Here is a 27,035-nt window from a genome sequence, read left to right on the forward strand (position 1 = left end):
AAAGAAATGAACTAACTCATACATAGTTCGAGAATTGAGCTTGTAGCAACTAGCACATTGTTGTAGGGCATACTGTATCTAAGCTTGCTCAGCAGTACTTGACTGATGGCGTTTCACTCATGTCAGTGCTGGTGCGATCATAGAGTGAGCTACAAATCGGTGTGCTTGTGAGCAGTGAGCTAACAATGCTGCATTACCAAGAGCTCAAGAAAGGGCAGCCAGGGGGCAATAACTCATATTTTGGCATCATTCGGCAGCTGATGTTCATAGCAGACAGACTTTATCCTATACCATTTATACACAGCTTCACACGCAGCAGAAACTATGACATTTGTACACAGCATGACACCCCAACAGAAACTATTCCATTTGTACACAGCATAACCCCCACAGAAAATAGACAAATGTTATTTCAGCAACATGCATGACGGTGCAGCTTCAGAGATTAGTTCCATAATAGGTCGCTAACAGACTCATCACAGTTGGGCTACCCGGTCCTCCACTCAGCTTTCTCCTCAAGTTGGAACAACTTCCCCCGGACGACTTTCCTGCATTCAGTCATGATTTTACCATGAGAATAAGTAGCATGGTGCCATGATGTACGAACAAAACGTGGGATAAACAAGTTAGGTTTAGGTTAAGCGCATGCTGATACATAATATGTAAAAAGCAAAAGCAAAAGACCTTGGAGGGCATCGGTCCTCATCAGATAACACCTTCAGCAGTCTTTGTTCAAATGGCGTGGTGTGCCAATTGACCCTTTGGTCCTAACAAGAGTTACATTTAGATCAAAAGCGTGTATAACCACATGTTAAAAAAGAATGCATTGGATAGTGACAAATGATTACCTCTTTATATCTCGTGGTTGTGTTGGGAATGCCGTTGCCATCCCATGCCTTGGGTAATCTAGGAGTTGGGTTATCGGTATCCAAGTTCAGATCAGATGTCATGAAGACAGGCTTCTCATTCGATTGATCCTTGGCTGGACACTTAACATCACCTTGATTCTCAGCATCTGTGGAGGAAGATTTCAGCCAGCGGGACAGGCTCAATGCAGCATTCTTCTCATCTGAGTTGGATTTTGGTAGTCCTTTGCCATCCAGTAGCTCGTCAGGAGACTGTGCTTCTTTTACTGAGTATGAAGCATTAGCATCAGGTGCTAAATATGACGGAGGAGTTTCAGACAATCCTGATTTAACCACTGAAGTTGAAGATATTTGGGTTGGATCCTTGATAGAATCTGCTTCCAAGTTTCTCCCTTTTAGAGGATTGGATGATGCCAATGGTGAAGAATCTTCTGTCAGTTCAGTCTGTTGAAGTCTGTTCTCAATGGATCTGAGGACAGGGTATATGAACTGTTTCCTGGTCCGCACACGCTTTCCAGATACAGAAGTCCCTCTATGTGAAGCATAGGCTGTTCCAGGGGTCTGCATATCATCCCTGAGAACTAGAGGAGTTGGGAAGGGCGAACCACTAGAATCAAGAGGCTTGTGCTGGATGTTTTGAAGCAGTCTCTTTTCCGAGGAAGCTGAATGAGGAACAAATTCAGCTCCCTGATAATGGCCAGCATCTTCAGTATTCTGTTCACACCTGAGCGACTGACGCCCCTCACGTCTGGGATTACATAGCATAGGAGGCATTGATTCTGTAATCTCATGATAACGCAAAATAATCTCAGAAATTTGTGAAAACGAGAGCAGTTCTTACCTTTCTGATGCATTAGCTTCAAACAGCAACATACAGTTTGCTGGTGGTACAGAAGTGGGCTTGTTATCACACTGCGAGTCCAGAAATGAAGGGCATCAGACAGTCGATCTAGTAACGGAGCAGGTTTTGAGAAGGACAATCCCAATCCCACCTCATTAGTATTTTCCAAATTGTTTTCATATGACTCTTCACTGCGAAGTTCAGATGGGGTTTCAGAAATAGTGCCGCATAGCTTCAGGTAACTGGCCTAGTTAGAGTTAAGAGTGCCACAAAAATCCACTTAGGAGAGGCTAAACGTCTTAGTCATTGGTGTAAGAATCGACAGTTTAATGCGTTTCACAAGGTTTTATAAGAAACTAAGCAGCAGTTTATCTGGCACGCGTACCTCATGTCTAAGCTCCTCATCAATTCCAGCATAGTCAGCCAATTCATCATGAATTCGTCCATCCCTTACCAAACCTTTCCGAATGCAACAACGACAAACACATACGTAAAACGCCCTGGTAACCGAAATCCTAAGTTCCTACGTACATCTGAAACCGAGAAAACAATAAAAACAGATGTCGTACCTTCCTCGTCATCCCAGACGACCTCCGCCGCCACGGCCCGATCCCTGTGCACGAGTGCCTCCTGTACGAGAGGCGAGAGCGAGAGCACGGAAACCATGGTGACCACGAGATAAACAAAACAACCACAGCAGCGCTTAGGAACGAAGAGGGGGGGAGGAGATTCAGGGTTCGTCTTACTCGCCGGCCGGAGCCGCGGCGGGGGCGCGCGCCGAAGCATGAGCGGAGGCAGCCCAGGATGACGGCGTCGAGGAAGGCCAGCACGGTCTTCGCGATGGCCTCCGCGCACTGGCGCATCGCGGGAGAGCGGCCGTGGCGTAGGGGGTGGCGGCCGTGGCTTAGGGTTTAGCTGCAGCGCCGCTTGAGGGGAGGGGATCGCGGTGAAGAGAGGACCGTGCTGGCCTTCCTCGAGGAGGGGATGCGCGTTTGAAATGGGAGCTCGAGGAGGCAGGGGAAGGAGGGTGAGCGGCACGGGAATCTGTGTCGTGTCGTCGTTGATGGACATGGGCTGGTCTGGGCTGGGCTTCGTTTGCTCCGGCGTGGCGTGTTGGGCTTATGGGCCGAGTTTTGGCAGTGTTGTTCGCGTCCTGGTCTTTAATGGGCTGGGCTTATGAACAGAATGTGCCTACTAATTTATTTGGGCCAGAAACTATACTGGGTCTAGTAGTTATTAATAATTGACGACTAAATATAAAATCAAAGTTGTTATTAAAAAAAAAGGGGAGCAGATTGGATTCCTGGCAGCAGGCGGATGACAATAGGAGTCGTCGTTTTGGCGAGCTTTGACGACGGCGAGGCCACCGTGATCCCGACTGCGTGCAAAACGTTCCATCTCGCTGCGTTTTTGGACGAATTCGCCGGAGATCGAGCGCGGCCACGGGAAATCTGTGTCCTGTCTGAATGACACAAGCAAAGCACCGCCTCTTTGACAAGCTAGCGGGAGCCGGCCGGGGAGGAGGAAAACCATACGGGCAATGCAATCCGCCATCCAGGCGTGTATGTACGCCGACGCGCATGGCCGCACCCGCATGTGTGGATCACGCTGCTCCACCGCGCTCGCGCACCGGCCGGCTTAGCTTGTTTCTCCGCCTCAATCCCTGCTGTGGCCAACGAAACACTGAATCGATCCTACCAACAACAACAACAACCCCGTTGTCTGGCCTGGCCTGGCCATATCGTCGTCTCTCATGAACAGGGCCGGCCGGGAGACCTCTGAACTTGTCGTCCGTGTGTATTAATGGCTGGCTGACCTCCGATCCGGCTCCTACCCGTCTGAATGCCTGACCTGGATTCAGAGCTATGTGTCTCTCACCGGTCACTTTGTACGTACCTTTGATGTTGTGATGAGAAATTGCTGTGTGATGTGATTCAGATGAGCTCGATGATGTCGCGGCGGACACGGCCGATTTCTGTTTGTTTTTCCACACGCGTTGCGTGTCCTCCACGGGGATCGAATCCAAGCAAGTCGATGGAGTAGTGCGTAGTGCGTGTTCCCCCGCGAGGGCGAGCGCGTGTCCGGCATCTTGCAACCTCGATCGCTCACCGACCGGCCGGGACAGACAGTCGCAGCACGCGGCCGGCCTGTCGCCGTCGCCGCCGTCGCCGTCGGCGACGACGATGTGTGTTTTTGTCTCGAGCAGGAATAAAATCATCGGCAGTGTGCGCATTCGCTCTCTACGCTTCTACACCCGGCCCCTCCTCTCCCGGCCGGGGCCGCCGGCGACAGCGACCTCGCTCGAGAGGCGTGTGCACTCAGTCACAGATCGATCGAGAGCTTCACGCACTGACTGAAACCGAAGCCAACCCTTCCGAATCAACTCGACCGGGAGAAAGAATTATTCCAATTCCGATCGATCGATCAGGTACGTGTCATCTATCGAGTTGCAGCAGGCAGGCAGGCAGGCACATCAAGCAGATGCGGATCCCTTTCACATGCCGTCGCCCAAGCGATTGTATTGGCCGTCGATGGACGAGCCAGGAAAAACTTGCCATGCATATGCATCAATAATACCGATATATATGATCGAGATGGTCGTCAGTTTGCCAGGATGGGGAGGAGGAGAGACGGATGCATGGAGATCGTCCAAGGAAACGGAAGAAGGATCCAGCGTAGACAATAACTTAGGCCGTACGTCTGGTTGACTTCGCATATATACTTCTCTCTGACAAAGCATGGAATGTTCAGATTGGGGAGGTTGAAGTTTTGGTGTCGCCTGGAGCGGCTGGAGCCACACAGGATAATAATGAGTCGACGCTTTGACAAATTCTGGTAAACGGCAGCGAGATCCAGCATTCATTTCTGGAAGAAGAAAGCGCTTGGAGTCGTCGCTAGCTCTCTCAGTGAGTCTCTCTCCGTTCCAATCATTTTTTATTCTAGCTTTATTTTTAAATCGAAACTTCTTTAATTTTGATAAGTTTATTTATAGACAAATACATGCATGATCGTATACAATATCAATTTAGATTCGATAAATTCTCCATGAAATGTAGTAGTAGTAAACTACTGCATAGACGATAACGATCACCGTCTATTATTTGGTGGTGGTAGAGCCGAAAAAAGTAAAATTCATATGGAATTGAATAAAGACAAATAACTTTATGCTTTTAGTATGGTTTTCTAAAAAGTCGTCAAGCCATGCATGGATGTTTGTGATTTTGCGCTGAAGTAGAAAAAATGGACTATAATTTGGAAGTCCAAAACCGGCCCCCCCACAGTATTCACTGTTCGTACGGTAAGAAATGGTAAATTATAAACGCGCGGTTGATGTGTCAGGATACAAGGACATGGTTTTTTCCTGGGTTTTGTTTTGACTAGCTACAGCATTTCTAGGAAAATATATCTGGCAATTAACGTACGCTCACGTATATATATGTCTATTCTGTACTACTATACGCGCGTGTGTTTTATTCGTATATAAGCACACACGGTAACAGAAGGTAAATCGTAAACGCAGTTGATGTCAAGATAATCGAAAGGACACAACACATTATTGTACCTTTTGTTTTGTTTTGACTGTACTCCACCGTTTTGTACTATAGAAAGACGCGCGAGACAAAGTTGTGCACAAAACTTTGAAGATAGTATTGTCCAGCTCGCCATGCACAAACGTAAGTGCTTCTCTTTTTAAAAAGCTCATGCACAACATAATTAAAACTTAAAATCTCCATTTTAGGCACACAGATGCACGTAACCATGCGAATCACGCGATGCAAACATATATGTAATGCATGGTGGCTGCGTGCTGTATTTTGTTACACACATATATGCGGCGCCGAACAAAGCATTTTCCGGATCGAGTCGCACGATGCCGGCCGGCGGCCGGTATGCATGTAGTAGTACTGCACACACGGGCACGACACTGCACTGGACGCGACGTCTAGCTAGCTTGGGAGCTGCACCTTTTTGGCTTTTGGCTTTTGGGCCATGGATGGATGGATTCCATGCATTCGATTCGGCAGGCAGGATAAAGAGTCACGGGTAGGTGAGAGATGGGAGAGAATTCGGATACAACACACAACCAAACTGCTTTGCACGTGCGCCTAATAAAAAAACATATGCATATATAGTACATGCTTTTCATAATTCTTTTTGAAAAAGAATGCTAAAAGTGTCGACCAAACTCGATCAAGTTACGTGTGTGCATGAGCCATCGAGACCAGCTACTGGCTCAGGAGTCCAGCTAGCACACGTTTCAGATTTCCATATATATGTACAGCAAGTTTAACCTTTCTTATAAGGAAAATGCATGTCGATCGCAAACGACGCAAAGGACACGCACGCACATGTACAAAATTCTAACAAAGATATATATGTATAGCTAGCTGCGCGTGCGTGTCTAATCGATCGTCGAATCGTCGAGTCTGGGAGAAGATTGCATTAGCATGCGTTACACGTTAACGGACTTTGCGAAAAATTAAAGGCTAGTACGTTACGTGACGGCGGCCGAAAAGCATGTACAAAGTGGCGCTGTCACAATACTGCAGGCAGAGCACACTGTGTTTGGTTTGGTGTGAGGTGTACTATTGTGCACGAACTGCCCAGCTATATATGGCTGAGGAGAGGGGCTTATTCTTATCTGTACTTAATTACTTATCTGTAGCTTTAATTCTCTTCTCGGTACTGTCGCTTTCTCGCCGGATAAAATTATCTTATTCCCCACAAATTCGTTCACTTGCGTATTGCATGCATGCCATCTGACATATGCATCTGTGCATATATATACAGTATGCGTTATAAAATACTATGACTACGTACTTCTCTTCGTATGCGTACGTATATACATATAGTACTGTTATCCATATCCATTTGGCGACTACACGGGCCGGCAATATTGTTGACTTTTATGCCTCCAATTTCTACTCATGTACAGTTATAACTTATATATAAGACCAAATATATAAAGTATTGCATTTTGAGATATTTTTCTTTTTGAGAAATATATTGTTAATATGGTTGATACTAAAATATGGTTTGATTGTAGAAACTCTAAAAAAAGCATAAATCAGATGACGTACTATTCAGCTGACGTAGTTTTTGTAAACTTTGGTATCATAAAATTGTGGTTTTGTAAGTCAAAGAGATACAAAACCATTGTTAGAAAAAAGAGGGTCACGAGTAGTGTTTTAAAAAATTCAAAGACTATAGTTTTAACAAAACTATGGTTTTAGACACTACAAAGTTTATTGTATCCAAACACACATGTTTCTTTACTGTGCAAAGAAAGTTGAAAGTTTATGCATGATTACTTCATGATTGATTGACTAATTTCTTTCAACTTGAGTTACAATGACACTTCACCAAACAAGTTGGGTCAACAAAGTGTTTTCTTGATGAAACATCCAGGAAACTACAATTTTTCTGAGGAATCTCCAGGAAACTATAATTGAATCAACAAATTAACAATTAAAGTTCACACAACAGTTGTTTATTAAGTTCTATATGTGGTCTGACCTTGAGGCTGTGATGCACTACAAAAGTTATTGTGTGTCGTAGCTTGAATTCGTGCACTTCTTATGCTTCATATTTTCTTTCCCATTTGGCTGCTGGGAAGTATTATTTTTTGATCATAATAAGTTAGGAAAAAGTCTACATAACCCCCCAAACTATCTAAGGTGGAATACTTTACCCCTCAAAGTATAAAACCGGATATTTTACCCCATGAACTTTCAAAACCGGTCAAATAACCCCCTCGAGTGGTTTTAGAGGGTGGTTTTGTCTTTTTCTTTTTTATTTATTTCCGCTGAATTTTTGAAAAATCATAATAAATCACAGAAAAATCATAAAATGAAAAGTTCAATTTTGTTGGACTTTTGATGAGTAGATCTACACAATGAATATATAATATGGTATACTTTAGTACAAAGTTTTGGTTGTAGATTTAAATCTACGTTTTTCTATAATTAAAAAGAATAATTCATATATGTAGTTCCAATGGTTCAATTGTGGTAAATTTTTTATGGTGAACTCGATATTGTATGCTTGAACTATGGTAAAAGTTTCGTATCCATTGGATCAAGTAAAATTTAGTTATAGATTTATTTAGCTTTATTCTTGTTAAATCTATGCTTTATCTATAACTAAGTTATATGTGATCCAATGAGTATGAAATTTTTACCATAGTTCAAGCATACAATAATGAGCCTACTATAAAAATTTCACCACAATTGGACCATAGGAACTACATATATGAATTATTCTAATTAATTACAGAAAAACACAGATTTAAAGCTACAGAAAAAACTTTGTACTAAAGTATATCATATTATATATTCACTATGTAGATCTACTCATCAGGAGTCCAACAAAATTGAATTTTTTATTTTATGATTTTTCTGTGATTTATTATGATTTTTCAAAGATTCAGCGGAAATAAATAAAAAAGAAAAAGACAAAACCACCCTCTAAAACCACTCGAGGGGATTATTTGGCCGGTTTTGAAAGTTCAGGGGGTAGAATATCCGGTTTTATACTTTGGGGGGTAAAGTATTCCACCTTAGATAGTTTGGAGGGTTATGTAGACTTTTTCCTAATAAGTTATCTATCATAAGAAAACTAGTAAGGTATAAAACAATAGACCAGGATTAGCTCATATGACATATATACTATAGTCACTCCAATTCAAATATAAGGTATTGACTCGGTACAATCTCTAATTAAAATATATCTTTTACCTGCAATTTCTCTTATATATTGCTATATATTTCTAGCGACAAAATTGTCACAACCACAAACCATAAGACCATCAATCCAATTATATCACTTTTGCACAACAAACTTTACCGCAGCTTATAAGGTTAACTATAAGTTGAAAAATGCCTTGTTATACAAATAAAATGAAGGTATAATGTATAAAATTTAGCAATATCCATTCCAAAAATATATTGAACATAGTTAAATTATTTCTTGTTCTATTAACTATGTTCATCATTAGTACAAAACTATGCAGAAGAGGCAAAGGAATGCCTAAGCCTATGGGAACTAAAGGGGGTCGGCAACATCTTCAAATGACATGACGATGACTGCACTAGTTAGGCAGCTTGCTTCAAATCTCAAACCTTGACTAAACGATCCTTCTTCAATTTCTTTGTGCTACTCGACCTTTGAATTACTACCACCTGACTAGCAACGCTTATCAACTAGAGAGCTTAGGCTTAAGCCTAAATTGAAGTATAGATCCATGATATAGCTTGGTAATAGTTAAGAAGATGGAGACTAGTGTTCCTAATTTTATTAATCTCTCTCTCACCCTGTCCCCACACACCTCGGTTAAGAAAAAGAAACCCACAGTAGTAATAATACTCTACTGTATATCAAAATTTACTCCCACCTACATGCAAACATATGTCGTAATAGTGTTAAACTATGACTTAATCCCACAATACTAATTTTTGTTATTGCAGGAGTAAAAATCAGGGTCTCAAAGATTTATAGAGTATAAATAACCCCCCTTTGCGAACTCTATCTCTCCCCTCATCCCCCTTCTTTTTTTTCCTCCTCACATATCCAAGCATCGGCAATGGCAACCTCCTCTTCCACAACACCCCCTTCTCCCTACCGGCAATGGCTCCCCCTCCCTCAACCGGTGGCAACACACTCCCTTACTCTAATCGGTGACAATGTGTCCCTTACTCTAGAGCACAAGAAATATATAAATCGTGTCTCCTGTTAAACTACCACATCAACAAAAAAAAAATATACCGACATACCACATAATTAGTTATATAATACAACGGCTCATTGAGATTAGCGTTATGGGTGCTATTGTGAATCCTATTAATCACCTTGATTGATCACTAGATTTTTTTAACACATATCAAGGTTTTATTTGACTATAGTTCAATCCATCCCAATCCATATATATGGTTGAGATAGGAGGGATTAAGCTGCAAAATTTCCATCTCAATCCCTGTAATCCCATGTGAGTTAGAATGTACTCCCTCCATTCTAAATTATAAATTGTTTTAACTTTTTTTAAAACATCTATTTTTCTATACATTTGAACATATATTATATCTAGATACATAACAAAATAGATATATTAAAAAATCAAAATGATTTATAATTTAAGACGAATGGAGTATTATAGTGCAGCCAAACAAATCCAAACACAGCTTGTTTATTCAAAGGATATCCCACCCCGGCCCCGAGAACACGCAAGAGGTCGAGAGTACATATGTCGTACGGTGCATATATATATTTGGCCTGTGTCACAACGTCGTACGTCCTCACGTTTTGAATGGTTGAGCTTGCATTGGCCCGTGTGTTCTTGGAACAAGATATAGCTAGTCTCATGCACGGCCGGGAATAGTAGTTCTACGTCCTGCGTATAGTATATGCACGTAAGTACGTACTGTGTACCACGTACATGTACGTGCATGCATGTGGCTATACCATGCACACGGATGTGTCATCGTCGCTGAGGCGACAAGTGTACACGTACACGCATGTCGACCATTTCGGCAACAATTCGTGGCAAAGCTCCCCACGACAAGGTACCTGCCGTCCGCATCTTGAATGCTAATAACCCTGCACATCTAGGCAGCTATAGCTATATACATAGCCATGCATGAAGTCTTCCATATGGACAGTACAATACCTTTCTAGCCACCAAAAGGAGGATCTTGACGTGTGCTATAAGTAACAAATTATTGCAACATAATTAAATTTGTTAGCAAACACCTCAGATATCCACTTAATTAACTTCTTCGCGAGAGAGAGAGCTGTGTAAAGTTCACGTTTTTTTTCTCGCAGAGCTCTGAATTTTCTCAAAGCAAAAACTCGGTCGTCCATCTTGAAACTAACAAAATGAGTTTGGTAGGAGTGGTTAAAAGGACTAAGAGCATCTCCAACCATTATGCATTTGAAGTTATGCATTTTAGGCAAATTGCAAACCTCCAAATGAAAATGGCAAGGCTAAAATCGGGTGATCTCCAACCGTTATGCAAAATCCCAAGTCCATCATCTTTTTTTTCTCGGAAATTTTGTTTCGTGGCACTCCTTCCCGCGCGGCCAATCGATCCCGCGCCAAACAGCCGCGCCGTACCGATCGTACTGTGCTTACCATGATCCAATCCCCAAGCCGCCAACAGCAAAACCCTAGATATCGCATTGATAAAGAAGGCGTACCTGGCCGGCGTTGATGAGGAAGGCGTCGTAGATTCGTCCTATCGCGCGCTGCGTCGTCCTATTGTGCGCTGCTTCGTCCAAACGCGCGCGCGAAGCTGGCGAAGGAGGACGCGCGAAGTGGTGGCGGCGCGAAGGGAAACTGCGCGAAGGGAAGAAAAAAAGCCCGCGAGGTGGAACCGAGAATCCCGTGATCTCTATTTGCATAGGCGGACTCCTTTGGCATATATGCCAAGTTTCCCCCTCCAAATGCATAGCTATGTAAAATGCAAAGTCCAAATGCATAACGATTGGAGGGGTTTTTTTTGGAGTTTTATGCATTTTGGTAAATGCCAAGTCCATTTGCATAATGGTTGGAGTTGCTCTAAGTGAATGAATAAATACACATCAATGGTTATGTTGTAGAATAATCTCTTTCTCATTTTCTACAATTGGTAACTGTGGTTTCACTAATTCTAGAAAAGTGTCCACAGAGTTCAACAAGTTCACATTTAAACAGGGTTAGAATAAGGTAAAACTCAAAAAGAAAGATCCTTATTAGAATGTTGTCTGGTTAACTTTCGTTTCACAAAGCTTTTCAAGATCTGACTTGTGAAATCTTCAAGGCCTTTTTTATCAAACTTTTTCTAGACCACACACACATGTATATATTTACACCAATAGTCATCTAAAAAGCAGAAAAAATGATAATATTTTTGTGTACAAAAAAGCCCGGCCGGCTACTATCTAGGAAATGTCTCCAGCGGGGAAAGAATTTCAAAAGACCGTGTCCTAGTCCCTATCATATATATCAACGAGCTGAAGTGAACCGAGGATGCATCCATGAATTTGGATTGGATGTGATACTTGCAACTTTTCTCGCCTAGCTCCTCTCTCTTTTTTGCCTAGGACAAGAATGTGGTCCAAAGTCCACAATTCATTGCCCGTACGTAGAGAATGCTTAGTCCTTCAATTCCTGTCCCATCGTTTTCTCGTGACGATGTCGCCACACTGGTGTGTAATGCTGATAGGTAATTGCAAACTGCTACCTTGACTTCATAAGCATTCTATCCTGCAAGGTTCCAATACCGACCACAGAATTCCTCACCGGTTTAATGCCCCGATCGACCAAACGCGCATTATCAACTTATTATTATCATCAAGAATAATTATACTGGAAGATATGATCTTTATGAGATGATTTTGGGTTTTTCTTCTGAATCATTCAAATATAATGACGCAACATGATTTACCAAGTCATATATATGCGTTAATTTCCCGCATACAAATCAACATAGCTAGTTATGTATAGATATAGGTACGAACAAATTCTCGATCTAGGCTAGCTAGCTACCTTGGCCCTATATGTTCTCTATGGAAATTCCCTGCCTATTTATCACCTTCCCACACACACTGCACTTTTCCATATTATGACAAATATGTTAGCCACTTGAACTCTATCACTAGCAAGAAGTGTGTTTTTTTCTCTCCAAGGGATCGGATATGCATATGCCCATTTCTCCATGCTTTCATACATGCTTTTGACATTGCAGCGTACGGCGTGTCAGAGCCACTTGCTGGATCGATCGACATGCAAGTGTATGTAAGCCCTGATTAGATGGTGGAGAAAAATTTTTTGGGTATCACGCAAAGATGTCGGGAAGGGTTTTTAGAAACTAATAAAAAAATAAATTACATAGCTCGTCAGAAAACTGCAAGACAAATTTATTAAGTATAATTAATCTATCATTAGCATATGTGGGTTACTGTAGCACTTAAGGCTAATTATAGAGTGATTAGGCTTAAAAAATTCGTCTCGCGATTTTCAACCAAACTGTGTAATTAGTTTATTTTTTATCTACATTTAATGTTCCATACATTTGTCCAAAGATTCGATGGGATGGATGAAAAATTTTTAGGGGAGTAACTAAACAGGGCCAGAGTGTTAGCTACGCCTATACATCACATTCGTTTCCCATTTCTTGGGGAAATCCAGGGGCCCAGAGTTGAATTGACCTCTAAATCTTTATTATGCCTGATGTCTACTTCTGAATTAACTAATTAAAATCCTATATAATCCAGTACACGTACGTATCAAATTAAACGTACGTAGACAGCACTCGCTCCACGCACACTGCTAATTTTCTCGAATTCTTTTGTCAAACCTGCTAGCCAACATAGATAGGGACTGTTATTTAATGTACGCGTTGAAAACAGCTGAATTAACCCCCGGAAATATCAGCGCAGCAGCTCCTTTTTGTCAAACAGGAGAACTGTTCACCATCGACCTGGAGTCCTGGACAATATAATGAATAGAGCTATAAATCCATATATATGAAAATGCAAGCACTAGTTGAATTATGCTTGCATTCATTCGCTGTCTCGTGAACATGGACAGCCCAGCTTTTCAGAAACTGTGGCTACCGTACATATACTTTCTTCGCGGTGTTGTGCACTTGTGCTGCCCTTTCAGAGAGCTGAGTGAGCATGTCTGACTGGACTAGGTCAGAAAACTCAGCCTTCTATTTCTCTTCATTCGAGTGCTCTCTCATCTTCTTCTTCACATTCCATCAGCCTTATAGGCCTTGTTTAGTTCGCAAAATTTTTCAAGATTCCCCGTCACATCGAATCTTGCGGCACATGCATGGAGCATTAAATATACATGAAAACAAAAACTATTTGCACAGTTTATCTGTAAACCGCGAGATGAATCTTTTGAGCCTAGTTACTCTATAATTGGACAATGTTTGTCAAATAAAAACGAAAGTGCTACAGTGTCCTTTTTCGCAAGTTTTTGCGAACTGAACAAGGCCATAGTACAACATCCTGTCATCCTTGTGCACACGGTAGGCAGCAAGCAAGTACTTAAATATATGCTGCAAGGTGGTGTTCGTCGTCCTTCAGCCAAACTCTCAACAACTTACTTATATATATCTAGACTAGATATATATATAACTCGATCTGGTACTACCATATATATATGAGAAGCTACTAGCTAGCTAGCTAGAGTCTGAAAGAATTGAGCTGCTAGCTTGGGATAGAGCGAGGTGAAGGCTGCATACCGGGGAGAGAGGCAGCAGGGAGAATGAGAGGGTTTGAGAGAAAAGGGGTCCGGCAGTACAACCGATCAGAGGTGCCGCGGATGCGGTGGACGGAGGAGCTGCACCGGCAGTTCGTCGAGGCCGTCGAGTGCCTCGGTGGCCAGGACGGTGAGTCGCCTTCCAATACCTTCCTTCTCCTTCGACTGCATGCATGCATGAGACATGCTCCAGCTAGCCTCTGCATGTTTTGATTGGTTTAATTTGGATCCATAGTTTCTTTTTTTGGAGGTGACCGAAGGCATAGCTAGTTTTTTCTTAATCCAATTAATTCACTTGCAGTTTTGATTTTTTTTTCTGATTCCCCTTAGTGTTTAGGTTTTGTTAGGCAGGAGTTTGTTGGTGGTGGAGTCCACCGGGGAAATAAAAAGGAAACCACGTGATTTGCATGCTTGAATGATGAGCATCCATGGAATTATTCTCCTTTTCTCCTTTGATTTGTCATGTATGGGCGAATATAGCTTTTTTTTGCTGATAGATAATATTGTTCATGGAAGCTTGAATCGTTTCTGCAGCCAGCCACTAATCTTTAGAATTATTGCAAAAAATATGAAGTACATACTCAATTTAGTAAGCTATATGATTATCTATGACAAAGAATTTCATAAAATTTTTTTCTCAAATACGTAGGAGAAGCGTATCATTATATTAAGAAAAAATAGTTTATAATACAACCAACGGCAACAAGCGCGCTAGGTGGTCACCAGCTAGACCGACCTAGCAAAGAGTTCTGTGGACCGATATTATATAAATGGATCAACCAAAATGCGCTCGAATTTCATAAGTTACAAGTTTGTTTATTACTCATAGTTCTCTTTCTTTTGTTCCGAAATTTACTCTTCTTTCAAATATTTCATGCTGATTATATTGATTGTGTGTGTTCTGAGTTTGCATATGGCCTGGTTAACAAACACACTTCCTATATGTATCGATATTTTTTTCGAAAGATCCATCGTCGGCTTTCATTGATATAAGAGAAGAGCAAAGCTACAAGTTCCTAATTGGCACATGATGCACCACACCCATTTTGCTTGGGACTCATAAACAGAGTCCTAGCCACACCTGAAATCAGAAGACTGAGATTTCCTATATATGTAATTATGTATCGATATTTGTAGTTGCTAGTCATGTATTGAGTTCATTATATATATATATATATATATATATATATATATATATATATATATATATATATATATATATATATATATATATATTTCCTGGCAAACATGTGTATAGGAAAAATACTTAAATGCGGTTGTGGACATGTTGTTGATAACTCTAGGTAGCTGTATAACCATCCAAATAGAGAATTTGACAATGATATTCATGCAATACACCAACAAAATCAACTACAGCAGTTATTTTTCGTACAAAAAAGACAATGATCACAGCTTTTATGATAACAACATATATGGGCACATTCTCTGAACTAATTGACACCCACCCCATATCTTGTCAGAATTTAATTTGAAAGATCATGCTTCAGAATCTGTTGTATTATTGTGTGTGTTAACCTTTCATTTTCTTTGTCATGCAGAAGCAACTCCGAAGCGAATTCTTCAGTTGATGGGCGTGAAGGGAGTTAGCATATCTCATATCAAGAGTCATCTTCAGGTACTTTATGGCATATATAATTTTAATTGCTTGTGTATTACTATCCTAGACATTATCAAGTGCATTTTTTCAGCTTCTTATATGAGATATGCATGCTAATATAACCTTGTTTCTAACTATCATAAACATTATTAAGTGCATTTTTTTTCTTTCACTGAAATGACCAGATGTACAGAAGCTCCAGCTCCAGCAGCAGCAGCAGTACTCATCAGTCCAGCCTCCAGAAGTTGACATCGTCAACCGCGGCGAGCAACAGCAAGCGCGTGTTCTTGAGCCGTGAAGATCACTGCGCTTATGCGTCACAGGATGGCAACACTCCAGCTCCATCAGACAAGAACATTTATACCACCATGCTCCGTGGTTGCAGCCACTCATCACCATACCAAATGTAAGCGTGTTAATTAGCACAAACCAATCATGCTTCCTCGCAATCTTCAAATTAATGATCCAACAGGAATTTGCCTGAATTTCATGATTGATTTTTACTTGCAGATTTGAAATTACATTTGATCAGATTTGAAATTAAATTCGATTGTTTTTACTTGCAGACCGCCGTCGCTAGAGGAAGTGTTCAGAAGCTGCTGGGAACAAAGAAGAGGGCGTGCTCCTTGGAACTCCAACGTGCTAACAACAGAGAAGGTATAACAATACGGCTTTTTTCCCATATATGATTGATTTGCTGACAAACTTTACTCAAACAACAATGCCTGCATGGATGCATGCATGTACCATTCCCTAGAAGCTTCATTTTGGTTGTATGCATCATTAGGTGGCAGGCTGCCAAACTCCCATACTGCCGTGTGTATTGACTGTTTATGCCCTACTACTACTATGCATGGCCCAGACCCATGAGCTAGATAAAAATGTCTCTAAATCAAATGCTTCCAAAGTCGTGATAGTAGTTTATACTAAATAGCGTGTTAACGTTGATACTTAATTGTTACACTTACACCTCATCTGCTTGTATTATTCCAGGCGATTAGGCCAGGTCACACTAATAATAAGAAGCCCGCCGAGAAGCAGCACACGGGATGCGACCTCACGCTGTCGATCGGCCTGTGGGAGGACGCGAGCAGCGACGACGCAGACGGCTCGAGCTCCATCAGCGAGGAGCTGCTGCTGCCTGCTCCGGCAGCAGGCGCTCGCCGCGTCGCCGCCGCCGTGAAGGAGGAGGAGAGCAAGCCGGCGGCTCTGAACCTGGACCTGACCATCTCGTCGTCTTGGCTGGCCTGAGTCTGACGACGCCGCCGGCGGCCGGCTGGCGGCGCTGTGCGTGACCGGCACACGTACGTACAGTTCCGTACGTACGCTCGTGTACAGTTATACGGACTCATGCATGCAGAGCAGCAGACTGTGTGATCAGGCCTTCAGTACTAGACTGTATATGGCGTGGCAGTAGTCTTGCTAGATAGGTCGCTCGGATTTTCGTGTCCTGCCCTTGTTAGCCACTCCGTTTTAGTCTCTTCTCTTCTTTTTTATTTTTTAGATTTGTATAACATTTTCGGGTCCATTCGATTAGGAACCGGGCTTCAGACGACGGTGGGTGAGGAATTTCTGCAGTCTTTTTTCTTTGTCTGGGGAGAAGGCGCTGTATTCCTCACCTGTCATCGTCTGAAATGTTCTATTTCTGATCGATTGTCTAGACTCTTAGAAAAGGAGCATGAATATACTTATGTTATTAGTGCTAGCAGCTATACATTTCAGAAAAAATGGCTAAGGATAGCCATATACATCACTAAAGAATTGGGTTCTTTGCCGAGTAACTAGTGGTTTGTCGACCGTTTTTTTTCGAGTATTCGGCAAATAAGCTCTTTGCCGAGTGTCTAAAAAAAACTCTCGGCAAAAAAAAAAAAAGAAAACACTCGGCAAAGCAGGCTCTTTGCCGAGTATAAAAAAAATACTCGGCAAAGAAGGTCTTTACCGAGTGTATATCACTCGACAAAAAAGGTTTTTGACACTCGGCAAAGATCTCAAATTATATATCACTTCCTAAAATGCTTATAATCATGTGTTTAAGCAACACTGGTAGGACTAAACCAACCAAATCTTAATTGCCTACACTCAACGCTATTTGAGAAGCAATGCACGCTTGTATTTTCACAGGAGATGGAAAGCTACTCTTAGCAAGCCATGCATAATACAGTCACTTTCGACAGGCCAAATGCAGCATTCAAACCAGAGTAGGCTCATCCATCTCCACGCTTAATGACTACATAATAATTGCATCATTTGCTAAAGTCAAGAATGATCTTAATCATGTTAGTACGTGAATCACATTCAATACGATGAGTTCGATCGAGAATTCCCTGAACCAAACCTGCTATTCATCTGACGCCCAGACCGGAGCCTGGGTGATCAATGAATCTGAATTCTCATCTTCCACAACACTCACTGAAGATTCATGCTTCTCCAAACAAAGTTATAGTTTAGAATTGCCATCTGATATATATGCACATAAACACAACATCGATCGAACATGAGTAATTTGGCACAATGTCCACTTATCATTTCTCATCCAAAATACAAGGGCTCCCAAAAACATTTACCTCCCTGAGAATAATAACTACAAGAAAACATCATAGTTCGGTACAAAACTACTCGACTCAAAAGTAGTTTCCTCACTGGAAACTAGATCACAGACACCGTCTATGGCCTATAAGGCTGGACAAAAAACTCGTAACTCGCTAGCTCGCTCGACTCGCTCGTTAATAGCTTGGCTTGAGCTCGACTCGTTTTATAATGAGCCAACTCGTTTTATAATGAGCCAGCTCGTTTTATAACGAGCCAGCTCGAGCGAGCTCGTGAGCTGCTCGCGAGCCATAACGAGCCAGTCAATTATTATGTTAACAACTAAAATTGTCTCGACTACATACCTAAATATTTCTCAATACCTCGACTTAGCTCATTCGTAAATTCCTAACTTTATCTGTCAATGGATAATGCTTAAACTATATGAGTATGACTATTATATAGCCACAGTCGTGATCCTAGTAGGTTGGCTGAATAAAATTCTAGTTTGTTTGTTGAATTGTTAAAGCTATAAGTACTTTGTTTAGTTTACTTTAAGTATGCATGTGATGTATTTGTTGCTCAATTACTTTTATAAATTTATAGTCTCTTTGTACTATATTTTTATGATTTGGCTCGCGAGCCAAACGAGCTGCTCGAGCTCACTAATGAGCCGAGCCGAGCCACCCTTCTAGCTCGTTTATATAACGAGCTATAACGAGCCGAGCCATAACGAGCCAAGCTATAACGAGCCGAGCCACTAACGAGCCGAGCTGTCTTGATATCCAGCCCTAATGGCCTATGGCCTATAGTCATGGTCTACTCGAATGAATTGCGGACACCAAATCGTTAAGACAAAATTGGTTCCACCAAATCACCCACAATTTCCAAACTTTATATAAGAATAGAAAAATCTATACAAGTTTGTTACTTTAAATATATGCAACTCTGCCTTATCATCAAAAGCTATATAACAATGCTCCTTCTTCAGCTCTTCAACTTTTTCCCATGTAATACTTGTCCTGTTCAATGTAAAATGGTACTGTTACATGGTAGGGAAAAAAAACATTACGAGCCTGTTTGGTTGGGTGGCTATCCTCCAACCAGGCTTCAGATAGCCACTTGTTTGGTTGTTCTGTTTAAGGTCCAAAGCCAGGCTTCGCAAAGCCACCGACCACCTTTTAGCTTGGCTCCCGAAAAACGAATGGGGTGGGCGTTTTCTGGGAGCCAGGCTTGGCCAGGCCTCGTCTCCCATTTGATCACCTTCCAATCGAGTAGAGAAGGCACGCGAGCCCTATTCACCGCCCGCCGGAGGTCCCCTGCTCGTCCTCCATGTCAGAGCACCTAGCCACCACTCGCCGAACGAGCAGGAAGCGGCAAGGGGATGTCGGAGCAGGAAGCGGCAAGGGGATGTCGGAGAAGGAACGGCGCCGAGGTGCGAGATCTACGTGGTGGCGGAGGCGGGGGTGGGGATCTACGTGGTGCCCGTCCTCAAGAGCCTGTCCTCGCCTCTGGGTCTGCTCCTGCAGACAACACCACACCACCCTCCCCGCGCCCTCATGTTTTTTGCTTCTTTCTTCCCTGCTTGTATTGAGGGGGTGTTTAGTTCTCCATAAAATACAAAATACAAAATACCAACTATTTTAGAATGATGAAATATAAAATACCAAATTTTTAGGATTTTGTTTAGTTTCATCCAAAATACAGAATTTATTGCCCTCATGAGCCCTCATGAGGGCCTCTTGAGGCTTTTTTGAGTCTAAAATCCAAAATAGAGAATAACCATATTTTTGCCAAAATTTTGCCTGGTGTTTAGTTCCATTGTGCAAAATGATAAACCAAAATCTAATTTTTTAAGTAGAAAGGAAACTAAACACCCTGAATCTCTTTTTAGTTTTTGCTATTAAAGTCACTGGAAGGGGTGCAAACCCCTCAAGTTCCGTTCAAAGAAGACTCTAATAACTCTCAAGCTGAAAACATGCAGGGTTCCTTTGCCGTTGCACACTGCCCGCCAACCACTGCAGTTTAGGTGACAAAAAGGCAATGCTATGTATCTCAGCTAGGTCAAGCCCTCTACGCACCTGCGGATTCATTCAGAACATCACACCATTGCTTAGGGCCTGTTTGGTTCCCCATAACCGTTCGGATTCTGCTAAATCTGAGCCAAACGGTAGCGTTTGGATCCAGAAACCTGAGAAATGGTTCTTGTTTTTTATACTGTCCACACGAAATGGCCTAGGAGTAGTTTCCTCCCATTCATTTCTGGCCTCTCCTTTGCACTAATGGCCCATTTTTCCCGTTATTCTTTTTAAATGGAACAAGTTAAAATAAATTATACTTAATCACTCTTCACCCACAAAAAAGTTTTGATTTTTTGGAAATAATTTAATTTATATGGTTTTTTTTTATGAAAACAATATTTGTTTGAAATATTGTTTTCATAAAAAAATCATATAAAATATTGTTTCCATAAAAAACCATATAAAACTATACCAACCAAATGATCTTATAAAGTGATTCCGATTCACCATCTAAAATATTTCTTGAAATAATCTGAATCTGAAATGTATGAGAATCTGAAACTCTACCAAACGTTTAGCTCTCAGTTCAGAGCATCATCACACACTCGCCGACCGGTGCCGGGCCCTTCTTCTGGTTTGGGCCTAACAAGGCTTTTGGTTTGGGCCTTCCAGTCGGTCCAAGAGCACGGGAGCCCGCCGTCTGGCCGCCCTTCTTCTCTTCGACGGCTTCCACACACTCGCCGGTCGCCGCCCTCCCCGCTCCCTTCCCGTCCGCCGTCCGAGTGGGGTTGCCTCCTCCATACCGGCTAGGGCAGGACACCCAACGCGCCACCTTGTACGGCCTCTGCCTGGTTTGACGAAACCCCAGAAGCTTCCGGCGCTCGCGCTAGCCTCGTTCTCCCCCAAGCACTGTTTCGCCGCCGTTCGATAGCCGAGGCCAGACGCGGATAAGTCTCTCTCGGAGATGTCGGTGCTCATCGTCACCAGCGTGGGCGACATCGAGGTGGATCTCCACACCGACCGGTGCCCCCTCACCACCAAGAACTTCCTCAAGCTCTGCAAGTAAGCATCCCGTCCCGCGTCTAGGGCTTGTTCGATCTCTCGGGTTCGTCTGTAGTTTCTGACAACACAGCACGGTTGATGATTTATGTACTGTCCTGTATCAAGCTGTTCAGTTGGCCAATTCGGTGTTGTAGAGCCACTATTGGCTTGATTGTAACTTTTGGGTTGCAATTGCAATAGGTGTAAGTTGTTGAAGCTAGTCGCTAGTGGTGATCCTGCATCTATTCATAATTTACATCTAGTTTAGTGGGATTCCTAATTCCAAATGTATTTAGCTGCGTACTGATTTCTAGGCTCGTAGGTATGCTACCAGAAATTTCGAAATTATTGTGTTGCAGACTTAGTACTGGAACTTCATAGAGATGATAGAGCCACAGCGATGACCTTAGGCACCATCAAAGGATTTTATTCTGTTTCTTAGGTTTCTTGTTATCAATTTTATTGGCATTTTGGGAACTAGATTTAGCTTCTACTGTGGTTCCTGCACTCAATTTCTTCCACAGAATCTTGAATTTCCACCATTGGTGAAGTGCTTGAAGAATCGAGGATTATGCCTGGCTGCTCTTTTGTTATCACTTAATAATGGAAAATACCGTCTCATGAATTTGAGATTATTATTTCAGATAATTAGGGTACTTATTTTCTGGTTTTCTTCTTTGACCGACCAGAATGAAGTACTACAATGGGTGTTTGTTCCACAAGGTGGAGAAGGATTTCTTGGCACAAACTGGCGATCCAACTGGAACTGGCACCGCTGGCGATTCTGTATACAAGTAAGTGACTCTTTGGATTTGAACTTTTGAAAATGTCTCCAAAGTTTCAAAACTCTAAACCATATAATGCGGTATCCTGCATCTAGATATAACTAGTGTCTTCAATCGATACAATACACGTATAGTTTTGATGGAGCCATTCTTAGATGTTTGCTCTTTTTCATATTTATACAGTCATTATTATTGAGGTATCTTATTATTACATATTGATAAATGTATGCCTGAAAATTATATTGTATTTCCTCAGATATCTCTATGGTGATCAAGCTCGATTTTTTGATGATGAGATCCGTCCAGAGTTAAGGCATTCAAAAACTGGAACTGTTGCTATGGCCAGTGCTGGTGAAAACTGCAATGCCTCGCAGGTGCATTGCCTGCCTCCAGTGTCTTAATTGATAATATTGGATGTTCCATTTTTCAGTATTTCGTTGCTTGTTTTGGCCTTCTATTTTTTTTTTTTACCTTTTTAATGTTTTCAGTTCTACATTACCTTGCGGGATGATGTGGATTACCTTGATGATAAACATACTGTGAGTAGTACTTGATTCTGTTAACTGATATATTTTTTTTCGTCTTATGAACATAATTCCTTTATTCAAACAATTCCTGTGTTTCTTCTGTTGACCATAGGTGTTTGGGATGGTTGCTGAAGGTTTTGATACGCTGACAAAAATAAATGAAGCTTATGTTGATGATAAAGGAAGACCATTCAAGGACATAAGGTGGAGTACTGATTAATGCCTTAGTTACAACATTAAATGAATGTTTCACTTCTTCTCCAGCATTAGTCTCCTTCTTTGTCATTTTAATTCCTGTTTGCTGACCTTATACAATTTATTATTTGCAGAATTAAGCATACATATGTCTTGGATGATCCTTTTGATGATCCTCCTCAGCTTGCTGAACTTATTCCTGAGAATTCTCCTACGGGAAAGCCACGTGATGAGGTAATTGAATGTCCCAATCATGTTCATTTCAGTAATAAGAGAGGAAGAGTCGAGATGCATCATTCTTAATCACAGGCCATGGTTCATTCATTCTCTTTTTGGTTTCTTTTCCTAATTTAGCAATCGTTAAGATGTCAAGAATTCTGTTTCTTGTCCATGCACCTGTTTTTATTTTGAGTCCAAACTACTGCCGAGGTAGACTGCAGTTTTTTTTCACCTATTTCCTTTTATTGTCTGTGTACCTCTTAATTTCGTTTGAAAGTTTGGGCATGGTAGTTATTGAGTGCGCATTTATTTCATTTAGTGTTGAAATCTTCCCCATGTTCTATCTATACCAACTTGTGCTACAATTGGGGCATATTTCAACCCTATAAAAGAGGTCATGTCTTGAATCCAATATTAATCTGGCAACATGCTAACATGAGTATTTCTTCATATTTCCCTTTTTTTGTTTAAAAAATTGACAGGTTGCAGAAGAGCGTTTAGAGGATACTTGGGTTCCTTTGGACCAAACAGTGGACCCTGAACAACTTGAGGAGATGATCCGCTCTAAAGAGGCACACACAAATGCAGTAATTCTTGAGAGTGTAAGTCCTGGTTCCATATGAAAGTTGAAAACTTATTTATTTCTAATTAGTACTTATATCATTTTTTATGACTGGTAAATACCTTTTTTGTGCAGTTGGCAGATATTCCAGATGCTGAGATTAAACCGCCAGAAAATGTCTTATTTGTTTGTAAACTCAACCCAGTAACACAGGTTAGTGTTAGTCCCTTATTGCTTGCAGCTTGCCTTCCTTTCACTTCTCCACTTCATTGGAGTTTTTAAGATGTACTTGTACATTTCTTCAGCCTTTGTGCATACAAGTGTTTGGTTTTCTACTGCTATGCCTACATTTTTTTTTAAAACTCTATGCCTACATTTCTGATCATTTTAGGGCTGAAAATTTGAACATCTTTTGCTGATTAACTTGTTTTTCAGGATGAAGATTTATATACAATATTTTCTCGTTTTGGAACTGTGACATCGTGAGTGCCTTTCTTATAACTAATTTTGTGCATTTACTTGTTTATTCTCGTCTTTCAATTTCTTATAACTTTTGCTTGCAGTGCTGAAATAATTCGTGACTACAAGACTGGAGATAGTTTATGCTATGCTTTTATTGGTATGTTTAGTCCCTTGAAAACTCTTACTGTGCTGACAAGTACTATTTGCTATTTGGCTAGATACCTAGTTCCAGTTTGTTCATTGCACAATTGCATTGGCTTAAGTAGCTGGCCGAGGCAACTGAGATCTATTTTGTCAGCTGTGTTACACATGTATGTGTTAGCCTCTTCTTTAGGATAGTTGGTTATCCTTTGAACGGGCAACTGGGAATGCTGATTGTACGAGGTTGAAAGATGAGTGAGTAGTATACAGGGAAAGAAACAAACAATTCCTTGCTCACGTACTAAAATATTGTTTTCTGTCTTTATTTATTTCCTAAATAACACATTCTAAGATTTGCACTCTATTGAAAAGTAGAAAACTTCCCAGTATTTCCACAAAGTTCCATTTGGTACACTCTGGAGCCATTTATGTGCTGACAATAATAATTACTTAAAAAACTCAACCAACCTAGGAGGAACTTAGGTGTTGTAAATAAGAAATATACACCCAAATTTGAGCCAAAGAGGACTCTCACCAATCTAGCTAGGTTCAGTTCATGTGCTGACAGTATTTGTGAATGCTCCTAGATTCATGATGCTTAGTTCTTAGTTGAGTGGCCTAGTATGACATGCTAACAAGTTATCTTGATCTGTCAGAATTCGATACAAAGGAGGCTTGTGAGCGTGCATATTTCAAGGTCAGTATCTCAGTTTTCCATGTGGGTGTGTATTTACAGTGGTACTATAGCATTTTCCATGCATAATTTATAGATTACTCCTCACTACATGTTTAATTTTTTTCCATGACTATATACCTTTTCTAAGGATAGGGTAGAGTCGACGTTATAGTTCCATTGATTTTAGTTAGCCATGCAAGCAATGCAAAAGACCAAGAAAAAAAGACTGAACAAAGCTAAAGCAACCTGATAGAAGAAAAAAAAGGAAAAGAAACTAAAAAAACTAAAATGAAAACTGCAAGAACTGTGAATTGAAATAAAGTGGAAAATGATACAAAGAGCTTAAAAGACTGCTTAGTGAACTTTTTTAGCCCAGCAGATAGTCCGAGTTTTGCATAGCAGATAGTCCAAGTTTTGCATATAACACAATGGCCATATTGGTTCTCGTGTGGTGTTCCTTTATGAATAATCTGAAGAGAGTATTATACTATTATTTACATGGTGTTATGCTTGTAGATGGACAATTGTCTGATTGATGACCGAAGGATCCATGTTGATTTTAGTCAGAGTGTTTCGAAGCTGTGGGGTCAGTTCAGACAAAGCAAAAGAAATGCAAAGAAAGGTAAATGATCTGAAACTATATTGTCCATAACCCGATTGTCCATTTTGTGTATTGAAAGTTTTGTCATCTTTAGTCTCACATTGAATCATTGTTTCTCACTGCAGATGGGTGTTTTAAGTGTGGCGCCCCTGATCACTTAGCCAGAGACTGCGATCAAGATGGCGAGCAGAAAAACAAAGGCCCAAATTATGTTCTAAAAGATGAAAACACGCAGCGTGGTGGAAATCACCGTCGAAGGTCAGTCCCTACCCTCTTTGTTCTTTCTTCTGTTGCACAAAAAACATTGAACATTGTTTCATACTGTGATACTCCACTCTTATTTTGCAGCTATGATCTAGTCTTTGACGAAGATGAAGATGAAGCTGATTATTCTGATAAGAGAGATCACGAAAATGGCCACAGAAGAAAGAATCGAAGAATAGATGATCAAAAATCAGAGCTGCCGCCTCGCGGTGATCGTGAAAGAAATAGCCACGAGAGAACACGCAGTGATGAGAAAGGAAGCAGGCATGGGAAAGATGATAGGAACCAAGGGGGTCGGAAACATGATGGCTACCACAGTTACAGTAGATCCAGTGATAGAAGCTCTGGTAGATATGATGATCGTGATTATAGCAAGCACTCTAATAGAAGCAGAAGTGGGGAGGTAGAGGAAGGCAGACGAAGCGATAAATCTGATGGCGAGCGGCGCCATAGAGATGATGCCTACGAGAAGAGCGAACACCACCGGAGAGATGAAATCAGCCACAGGAAAAGGAGCCCAGATAGTAGACATAGAAGAGAAGACCGAGCACACCATGTGAAAAAACAGCAGTCTGATGATAGGTCCTACAAGGAGAGAAGGCACAGAGATGGTAGATAAGATAGGTTTCTGTATGACACTCGGTTTTGTTGTCTGCTTTTCACTGATGTCCCTATAAGCTTGTATTCTTAGCTCAACTTTTTTTGAAGTCAATGTAAACTGCCTGGAATGTGTTGAATTGTTGTAGTGTCCAGATCTGCATCTTTTCTGTGTGTTTACAGCTTTTGCTGGATAATTTGTTGCAATAAAGAAAAAATTGCTAATTTTGACTGTTTGCTGTTATTCTATTGTATAAGAATTAGCATGGCAAACCTATGGGGTTATGTTGCTGGTTTAGGGTTTAGGGTTTAGGGTTTGCTAATTCCTGTCTCTCTAAATGGTACTCCATCTTAAATATAAGACGTATGACTTTTTTGTTTTTAAGTTTAACTACTTGTCTTATTCAAAAAAATTATGCAAACATAATCAAATTTAAGTCATTTATGAAGACGAGTGGTCAAATTTAGTGTTAAAAAAGTCAAATATCTTATAATTTGGGATGTATTAACTTTGATCCACGGTCTGCATCCACTCATTTTACACGTCAATCTTATTGGGCTAAAACTATAAGACCGGCCTAGTGGTGCCATTAGGAGTCTCAAGTGGTTATTGGGCTAAAACTACAAGACCGGTCCAGTAGCTTACGCGGCCCACGTGGGAGTGTATGCACAAGTGCATAACCCGGGTAATGATGTTTAGTACCACAACGGTCAGTAAGAGATTAGCCAATCATCCAACATCTTATAGGCAGCAGGTGATGCTTATTACTCAAGCAGCTGTGTGGTGAGCACAAAGCGAACTATTCTTTCGCCTTTTACTGAAGAATACCGTGTGCACGCCATAAA

At 41.3% G+C, this 27,035-nt stretch overlaps 3 protein-coding genes across 4 annotated transcripts; 2 read left to right on the forward strand and 1 right to left on the reverse strand.

Annotated features, from left to right (window-relative positions):
• On the reverse strand, nt 205-2,719 carry LOC8061593. 2 transcript variants are annotated; one of them, XM_002438791.2, is made up of 8 exons: nt 2,454-2,719; nt 2,277-2,337; nt 2,093-2,166; nt 1,859-1,954; nt 1,708-1,778; nt 849-1,614; nt 685-767; nt 205-548 (listed from the first exon to the last, which is right to left on the reverse strand). In XM_002438791.2, the coding sequence occupies exons 1-8, from the start codon at nt 2,568-2,570 to the stop codon at nt 488-490; spliced, it is 1,329 nt and encodes a 442-aa protein (XP_002438836.1). In that variant the 5' UTR covers nt 2,571-2,719; the 3' UTR covers nt 205-487. The 2 variants fall into 2 exon arrangements, with proteins under 2 accessions (XP_002438836.1, XP_021306240.1); XM_021450565.1 differs by lacking the exon at nt 1,859-1,954 and having other exon boundaries at nt 2,454-2,709.
• Nucleotides 13,713-17,286, forward strand: LOC8083194 (probable transcription factor KAN4). Its single transcript, XM_002437382.2, has 5 exons — nt 13,713-14,084; nt 15,514-15,590; nt 15,758-15,978; nt 16,139-16,229; nt 16,566-17,286. The coding sequence occupies exons 1-5, from the start codon at nt 13,961-13,963 to the stop codon at nt 16,821-16,823; spliced, it is 771 nt and encodes a 256-aa protein (XP_002437427.1). The 5' UTR covers nt 13,713-13,960; the 3' UTR covers nt 16,824-17,286.
• On the forward strand, nt 20,830-26,421 carry LOC8061594 (peptidyl-prolyl cis-trans isomerase CYP59). The gene is made up of 14 exons (XM_002437383.2): nt 20,830-21,181; nt 21,850-21,954; nt 22,202-22,319; nt 22,434-22,484; nt 22,585-22,676; nt 22,802-22,901; nt 23,369-23,488; nt 23,584-23,661; nt 23,884-23,930; nt 24,012-24,067; nt 24,708-24,748; nt 25,244-25,349; nt 25,454-25,586; nt 25,677-26,421. Exons 1-14 carry the CDS (start codon nt 21,084-21,086, stop codon nt 26,209-26,211), a joined length of 1,680 nt encoding a protein of 559 aa, XP_002437428.1. The 5' UTR covers nt 20,830-21,083; the 3' UTR covers nt 26,212-26,421.

This window comes from Sorghum bicolor, chromosome 10 (assembly GCF_000003195.3).
Source record: "Sorghum bicolor cultivar BTx623 chromosome 10, Sorghum_bicolor_NCBIv3, whole genome shotgun sequence".
Classification (NCBI taxonomy): Eukaryota; Viridiplantae; Streptophyta; class Magnoliopsida; order Poales; family Poaceae; genus Sorghum; species Sorghum bicolor.

Coding starts and splice junctions, on each gene's coding strand:
- LOC8061593 (XM_002438791.2), bottom strand. CDS start 2,570: ATGCGCCAGTGCGCGGAGGCCATCGCGAAGACCGTGCTGGCCTTCCTC. Junction 2,167..2,276: donor CGTCTGGGATGACGAGGAAG/GTACGACATCTG, acceptor GCATTCGGAAAG/GTTTGGTAAGGGATGGACGA. Junction 549..684: donor GAGGACCGATGCCCTCCAAG/GTCTTTTGCTTT, acceptor GACTGAATGCAG/GAAAGTCGTCCGGGGGAAGT.
- LOC8083194 (XM_002437382.2), top strand. CDS start 13,961: ATGAGAGGGTTTGAGAGAAAAGGGGTCCGGCAGTACAACCGATCAGAG. Junction 15,591..15,757: donor ATATCAAGAGTCATCTTCAG/GTACTTTATGGC, acceptor TGAAATGACCAG/ATGTACAGAAGCTCCAGCTC. Junction 16,230..16,565: donor ACGTGCTAACAACAGAGAAG/GTATAACAATAC, acceptor GTATTATTCCAG/GCGATTAGGCCAGGTCACAC.
- LOC8061594 (XM_002437383.2), top strand. CDS start 21,084: ATGTCGGTGCTCATCGTCACCAGCGTGGGCGACATCGAGGTGGATCTC. Junction 21,182..21,849: donor AACTTCCTCAAGCTCTGCAA/GTAAGCATCCCG, acceptor TTGACCGACCAG/AATGAAGTACTACAATGGGT. Junction 22,677..22,801: donor AGACCATTCAAGGACATAAG/GTGGAGTACTGA, acceptor TATTATTTGCAG/AATTAAGCATACATATGTCT.